Source organism: Cydia pomonella, chromosome 6 (assembly GCF_033807575.1).
Source record: "Cydia pomonella isolate Wapato2018A chromosome 6, ilCydPomo1, whole genome shotgun sequence".
In the NCBI taxonomy this organism is placed as follows: Eukaryota; Metazoa; Arthropoda; class Insecta; order Lepidoptera; family Tortricidae; genus Cydia; species Cydia pomonella.
In genome coordinates this window covers 6,187,587-6,196,089 of record NC_084708.1, presented here as the reverse complement: position 1 = coordinate 6,196,089, position 8,503 = coordinate 6,187,587, and the positions used below count along the sequence as shown (strand labels likewise).

General features: G+C 38.1%; 1 protein-coding gene across 1 annotated transcript; it reads right to left on the bottom strand.

Moving 5' to 3' along the window:
• Positions 1 to 5,709: 5,709 nt before the first annotated feature.
• On the bottom strand, positions 5,710 to 7,784 carry LOC133518586 (cytochrome P450 6d3-like). The gene is made up of 3 exons (XM_061852247.1): positions 7,534 to 7,784; positions 6,624 to 6,830; positions 5,710 to 5,889 (listed from the first exon to the last, which is right to left on the bottom strand). The coding sequence occupies exons 1-3, from the start codon at positions 7,750 to 7,752 to the stop codon at positions 5,710 to 5,712; spliced, it is 606 nt and encodes a 201-aa protein (XP_061708231.1). The 5' UTR covers positions 7,753 to 7,784.
• Between the last annotated feature and the right edge of the window lie 719 nt (positions 7,785 to 8,503).

Here is an 8,503-nt window from a genome sequence, read left to right as displayed (position 1 = left end):
CATGGGCGGGGTACACATGTGCGAACTGGCAATTTTGAATCCGTGGTGATGCTTGGACAGCGAATTGAAAATGGAATTTTGATGTAGCGAAGAGTCTACCTTGCGCATACTTAGACAGTGTATAATAATGTCAGACCATGAGAACTCTGCGTGGCATTTGAAATGGAAATATGTGCTGGCAATGTTATTATTAAAATCAAATTTCTTTGAAAATATGTGGTTAATCATTAGGTATTTACCACATATTTACAATAGAACAAAGTATCATTATACTTTGTTCTATTCGAATCGATGTAAAGTTAGCTTAGACGAACTAGTATAGTATAAGTAGTTAAGTGTAGGGATTATATGTTTAGCAGTTTATAGATAGCTATTAGCTTTAATACACATTTGTATGCAGATATGCTAAGCTAATCGATTTGCTGACTGTACAACAAATAAAAAAAAATATTTTCTATGTTTTCCTTCCTTTAATGGATTTTTTTTCATATTTTCCTTCATAAGTAATTTTTTTTCTATAAAAAAAAAAATTGTTTTGTAATGTTCAATTTGCGCTCTTTCAAATGATACCCCACTTCTTTCCCACGACCTAGTAACTAGACTGAAATTTTGGCCCATCTTTATATTGGACATTTTCCATCGTTAGCGTAGGTTAGCGTTGTGCATTACTATTCCAAATGTCAAATCGATAGCTTATGTACTTCTCGACATATTTAGACAATGTGACAGACAGACGGACAGACAAAGTCGCACCATAAGGGTTTCTTTTGTACCTTTTTGGTACGGAACCCTAAAAACGCCTTAGAAGGGAGAGTTCAAGCAATGAGGAAAAAGGGCAGACCAAGGAAAGCGTGTAGTGCATGGATCAAGTACAGGAAAAACTCAAGGTCGTGTCGTATCAGGCTATTAAGGAGAAGGCAGAGGACCGACATACTCGTACATGGGAATTGCTCCACGGACAAGCGTTTAACTCCTAACTACAGCGTAATGTCTTCTTTGGGACATTAAATGCAGGACTCGATTTTATTCACTAAAACGAGCTACTTTGACTACGGGACTAACCCCTAAATTGTGAAAAAAAAATTTGGCTTTTTCAAAGAAATAAATAAATATTATAGGACATTATTACACAAATTGACTAAGTCCCACAGTAAGCTCAATAAGGCTTGTATTGTAGGTACCTAGACAACGATATATATAATATATATAAATATAAATACACAGAAAACACCCATGATTCAGAAACAAATATCCGTGTTCATCACAAAAATATATGCTCTTACCTGGATTCGAACCCGGGACCATCAGCGTCATAGACAAGGTCACTACCCACTAGGCCAGACCGGTCGTCAAACAAGAAAACCATCGATATATAGATTTTTTTATGTGATATCGGGGTTGGTTCCGTAGGTAACAATAAAGTAGATCAGCAAGCGTTTTATGGATGCCTTTATTTACGTGATAAAATAAATGTCACTTTTTAACACCGCAGGGGAGAAAGTGACGGACACCATTTTATCACGCTGTCACGTAGACAAGAACTACCATCATAGCCGTACAGTTTAGCGAATAGAATCGAACCCTGTTTTTTAAGGTACCAGGTACTTTTACTAGCTGTATACCTATATAGCTAATAAAAGTACCTGATAAAATAATCATCTAATGTCAGATCAAGCATCCCATTCATATTCATTTCTATTACTCCATCATACGCTCAAGCAGGCAACCAAAGACGTTCTTAATCCAATCAAAACCCGATTGAGTTTTAATCCAATTGGATTTTAATTCAATTGGCACGTTGTATTCCTGTCTTAACGCACCCTCCCCGACGGGGTAGCTAATTATGCGCCTAGGGTGTCTAGGGCTGAAGCCTACTTGCCGAAACGGGAATTAATTCTGATTTAGAACTTGGTGAAAGTGGTGAAGACTCTAATTTGTATACAAATTGGCTGCATCTGGGAGGGACATGGATGTGTTTGTGTAAATGCACACACGCATAAATTTAGTTGAGTCGTCCGAGGTGTCATCATGATTTTATTAGTGTAAGGTAGAGGTAAAAAAAATGATAAAGGAGGCAAACGAACAGATGGTAAGCGATTACCGTAATATGACTTTGCTCGTGCGTCATTTAGGATTTTTAACTCAATCACCCACAGGTTATCTGAAGGAGATCGGTGTTTAGTGATAAGCTCCTTTTTAGGGTTCCGTACCCAAACGGGACCCTATTACTAAGACTCCGCTGTCCGTCCGTCTGTCACCAGGCTGTATCTCACGAACCCTGATAGCTAGCCGTGAGATACAGTTAAAATTTTCACAGATGATGTAATCGTATTTCTGTTGCCGCTATAACAACAAATACTAAAAAATATGGATCCCTCGGTGAGCGAATCGGACTCGCACTTACCCGATATTTCATTTGTTTGTATTATTTATTATTGGGTAACAATAAATAACACTGAATGTGTCAGATATAGATAATAGTGTGGAAAGCTATGAATGCAGCAGACAAAGAAAACAGAGAAAATCAAATCTGATGTACGTTGACGTGGTGTTTCAGCTCAATAATTAACAAACGTAGATATTGACTGTTGTTCAACATAAATCTGTAAATTAAACAAAATATGAATATATATTATGGGACAAACTTCACAAAACGACCTAGCACCACACCACAGTAAGTATAAGGCTTGTGTTGTTGGTAGGTACTAGACTATGATATATATAATAAAGGGACATATAAATACTTGAATACATAGAAAACATTTACAACTCAGGAACAAATATTTGTGATCAACACACAAATAAATGCCCTTATCGGAATTCGAACCCGGGACCTTCAGCTTCGTAAGCAGGGTACGAGTCCGTTGAAAAATACAATGACAACATTAGACCAGTTCAAGGTTAAATAATGAGATGATAAAACGTTGACTACAAAAAAAGCTAAAACGATAAATCATTACAATTAAAACAACATATTGTATGTAGTAACATAGTAAGGTCAATTACTGATAAGTCCGGCGTAGCGTAGTGTGGCTGGCCTTCACATTGGGGCCTATTTACACATTGATTGGTATTTATTGCGAGTTCATACACTGACTCTTTGCTATTTGCGTTTAGTGGCAAATGTATACACAAATGAATGTGTAAAACGAGTGGGTATGTCCTTAAACTACGACCAAAAGAAAGGTATGGGCACTGTGTGGTAGGGCACAGTACAGTGGATGTCATTCCAGATCTAGAGTACATAACACTAGAACCAACTCATAGTGTTGTGTTCCTGCCGGTGAGTATGAGTAAGATTGCCAGAGCTCAACGAAGGTGCGGGGTGTTTAAGGTCGACAACGCGCATGTAACACCTCTGGAATTGCAGGCGTCCATAGAGTACGGTAACCGCTTACCATCAGGCGGGTCGTATGCTAATTTGCCAACTACGTAGAAAAAAAAAAACAGGCCCAATGTGACGGCCAGACACTGCACATAACCGTATGCCACACTTAACCGAATTGACCTTACATATTAATATCATAGAATAAGCCGATAGCAAAGACTCAGTATACACTGCGATATCAAACTACACGGACCCCTTTGATAAACATGTGGCTATATATAGCTCTAGCGTTGATTGCGCTTCTATATTATGTGTTTAAAAGTCTCAAATATGACCACTGGGAGAAAAAAGGAGTGCCAACAGCGTCCAGAAACGAATGGTTTTTTGGACACTTTAAACCTATTATACTGGTGAAAAAACATTTGATTGAATTTTATGAAGCTATGTACAAGTAAGTTCTAATCTAGCGTTTATTTGATTCACATATAATTCCTCACAGTGGTATGGGTCCAGGCATCGGTGATCACGTGATACTTTGTATAGAAAACGAAATGCCGGAGGCCTTGGCCTGGACCCGGACCGTTTTTTGTGAGTCATTATGTAATGTGACGTTTTAAGGGATACCTAGGTACGATTTTCGGTTATCAATATTAACTCTCTATGCCTGTAAAAACTACCGATAAAGGTATTCTAAAATCAATGAAACTTTAGACTTAAACAAGAAATATGTACTAATTTATTTATGGTGTATGTATTTACATCACAGTAATCCAAGCTGGCCATAATAAAGTTTATTTATTTACATACAGCGTACGCATATATGGTAAGTCCAGGATAGATGCCCCAATTTTTGAAATAGCTTTATAACTCAATAATTCATCATAAGTATAAGATGTAGAAATATTCAGCACTAGGAAGCAGCTACATGTTTGCGGCGTTTGGCGTTGAAACCTTGGGTCCATGGGGGCCAAGTGCGCGTCGGCTTTTTAAAGATTTGTCGGCGCGCCTAATAGAGGCCTCGGGCGACCAGAGGGCTGGCCACTATTTCGCACAGCGTATAAGTATCGCCATACAGCGGGGAAATACGGCCAGCCTTCTAGGCACCTTGCCCATTGACGGCGATTTGGGCCAAATTTTTTATCTTTAGTTTAAGTTGTTAGTAAGTTTTATTATGTATGTTTATTTCTTTGTTTTTAGTATATAATATACGAATAATTCCTTTGTTACTATTAAGATGTAAGTCATAAAGATTTTGCACATGTGAATTACAACAAATTAACATCATTTTGACATCAGATTTTAAGTTCGAATTGTCACAAGATTAAAGCCGAACGTGGTGCTGTGTACAAATTGCGAGTCTCTTTTAGATAGTGACAGGATACCACGCTCAATTGATATTTGTGGGAGCAATTTTGTAGACCAAATTTAATCGGGAGGCCGATTCTAATATAAACATTTGTTATGGTTTTTAATTTCAATTTATTTACATACAATTGACACTTACAGTTCAACCTTACGTGCTAATTACATTTCTTAATAGCTATTTTTCGAATAATCGGTTTTGATCTTATTATACGAATTTGCTTGCTACAGCGCATATAGTGCATCATAAAGCCAAATATCACTAAACCCTACTCATAGTGTTGTATTCCTGCCGGTAAGGTTGCCAGAGCTCTACGAGGGTGCGGAAGTGTTAGGTTCGGCAACACCTTTGGAGTTGCACCCGTTCATAAGCTACGGAGACTGCGTACTCCGACTGCGTGGTCCGTATGCTTGTTTGCCACCCACTTAGTATCACCATACTCGACGTAGTATCGTCATAAATATGTAAAAAATCTCACCCAATCACATAACTCTATGACGCGCGCGCGCGGGGTCCAGTCGGTGTGAGCCATTGTCAAGGTCGTATTAAAACGTTGGATTTTATTGGTGTTATCCCCAGTAATAATGTTTAAAAACAAATTAGACCAAATAAGGACACTTACATCCCAAAAGGGAAAAAACGGGCAAGTGCGAGTCGGACTCGCGCACGAAGGGTTCCGTACCATTATTTATAAAAACAGCAAAAAAAAAACTGTTTGATGTATGGGAGCCCCCCTTAAATGTTAATTTTATTCTGTTTTTAGTATTTGTCGTTATAGCGGCAACAGAAATACATCATCTGTGAAAATTTCAACTGTCTAGCTGTCCCGGTTCATGAGATACAGCCTGGTGACGGACGGACAGAAGGACGGACGGACAGCGAAGTCTCAGTAATAGGGTCCCGTTTGACCCTTTGGGTACGGAACCCTAAAAAAGGGAGACGTGCAGGAATCATTGGTTGTAATCCAGCGGCGCGGAGAAGAAATAAGGCCTACAACCAATGCTATTGGTTGATTCCCTCACGTCTTCTTTATAATCGGCATACGTTGAAAAAATAGTTTGATGCTCTCGAAAACTGTGGTCTCAAAATGTATCTCATTCGTTAAAACAGCCAACAATGAGTCTTTATTCTCAAACGAATTATTCTCAATACCATAAAAGGCATTTCCTATTACATCTGTAGCATACAGCATAGATAACTGTAATAAAAGAAAAAAAAAAAGCTATGAATATTGTTAAAGCAAAATTTTGCGCTGCCTTTTTAAAAATGGGGAGCAGTTTTGTTCCAAGACCCAAGTTTTGTATTAAGACGTGACATAAAATCAAAAAGATGCTGGTTTACTCGAAAAAAAAAACACTTACGTATGAGATAGGTACCTATTTACTTAGAGTAAATTGAGCCTTGAAGAGACCCAGATTGTAGTCATGCGGAAACACAGAATCCCAATAAGGGACAGTAAAAAATGTATGTTCCGTTGAGTTACGAAAATACCATACGATTTCGTAACTCAGAGGAAAATTTCATAGGACATACAGTAAAATTGCACTTATATTGTACAGAATAGGGAATTCTATCAACCAAAATTTATTGAAATCTGACGAAAGCATAAAACAACGATAAAATATTTTTTTTGTTACAAGCTTTTATGGCTGACTGTACTTTTCTTTCCACAGGCAACAAGTACTCATCAAAACAGTTCTAACAACTTCAAACACAATAAGGTTGCATTGTTTTATCACAGAGGTCCTATGGCCACCTCTTGTCTTGATGGTACCCAAATATTATATTGTCACCTAACTTACATTTGTATGCAAATTTCCAGATTCATCAGAAAGTGGGTCAAATTTAACTTGCAAGATTTAATTACAGACAGACAGGCAACGGAACAGGTAAAACTAAATAAAAGCTTGTAAAATAATAATAATCTCTTACTTCACGGCCTTCAAATTCGGCTGTTCCAACGCAGTTTTTCTTCACATATTTAACCATTTCGTCTCCTACTTTCAGTATACTGGGCAAATAGCCCTTCAGCTTGGCTAAACTCAAAGATGGGGTTACTTGAGCACGGGCAGACTTCCATTCCTCGCCTTTGAGAACGAACGGGTGCGTAGCAGCAATTGGATCTGCGTTTTTGTCTACCTATAATAATAATAAAACTTTGTTACAAAATTAAGAAATAAAAGAAAACAAACAAAATTTGTTTTACTACGCGGCATAATAAATCGTTAATCAAGGGTTGAAAGGCGCTCATTTTTGTCGACGTAGTTTGGCGCTCGAACGCAGTAAAAGCACCAATATTCCGAGACTGTAATGGTGCCTTTCACCCGAATTAAACTCTCTACTTTCCATTTCGAATACGAGGAAAGTAAAATACATGTGTATTAAAAAAGATGACTAAGTATTTTATATAGTTTATCTTTAGGGTACTTTAAATTAACTGTTTAGGTAAAAGTATCGTGATTTATGGAATGGGGAGTTAAATATCAGAATGAAAGTTGTACAACAAATCCATTTAATATTAATTTTTAATTGTTTATCGTAATGTAAAAGAAAAAAAACGTACCGGAAAAGTAAAATGCTCTAGTGCAGAAACGTATTATTTTCTGCACACTTTTTAGATGATACCCGAGTAAGCAAATCATTCCAAAACTCGCTTCGCTCTCGCTCGAACATCTTAAGCAGAGAGTAGAGTATCATATTTCCTGCTTTTGATAATTAATAAGTAGTAACTTTCGAATAAAACCGCTTTTGCAATTCGTAAAGACATCCCATAAAAACCCAAAAATCCCAAAGTCAATGAGTTACTTTTTTTTTCTTATCAAAAGATATAAAAGAGGCTGACCGTAAATCCATTGGAGTTGAAACTGGAGAATTCCGATATGAGGATCGTTTTGATGATGTGCATGTCCTTTACCATCAATGCGGGTACGCACATCATATAGTACCCGATCAACGGGGCGTCAGGAAATTCTCTGACAAAAAATGTAAGAATGGAAACATTAGTGTAAGGCCTGAGTGGACGCTCGAAGCAGAGCGTTCGGCGGGGCGTGCAGCGTGGCATCAGGCTCACGAATGATTTGAACAGCGTGCACTAAGGCCGCTCCTATACGTTTGCATTTGTTTATTATGCACGCCCAACTCGAGCGTCTACTCAGGCCTCACATCACATACGCCTTAGGTACAATAAGACGTAGCGTCGACACTCGGAGTGCGCGTTGCGTGGCTCTCAGGTTAGTACGTAGTCTGGAGTTGCAGGTGTACATAGGCTACGGAGACTGCTTACCATCAGGCGGGCCGTATGCTTGTTTGCCACCGACGTAGTATAAATGTCCACTCAGCAGGTCGATGGATGTTTATTACCTCGTCTTCTATCCACAATGCCAACCATAGTGCGCTTTTCTAAGTTGTTAGGCTCTCGTCTGGCCACGTGTCCAAAGTAGTTAAGCATCCGCTGGAGAAAATGGTTGATAAAAGTTACTGAATTTTTAATTCCGTAAGGATTAACGCATTTGTGCATCGATTTTAGTAAGTAGGTATAGGTATATCCCAGATACTTAAATAACACACGTCGATTGGCCAGTTTACTGCCCAATCGTATTCGTACCGCAATAATCGTATCGCAATTTCGTACTAAAACAGGAAGCATAAGGACAAATTTAGGCAAATCAGTTGTCATTTTGATATTAGGAATACCAGGTTAAAATACGACGAAAAACGGAGGAGGAAAAGACGGAGAAAAACTAGACCTGTTTAATATAAGCAGAAATTGTAACCAAACTAAGTGATCTGTCTAAACTAATTTGGAATACCAG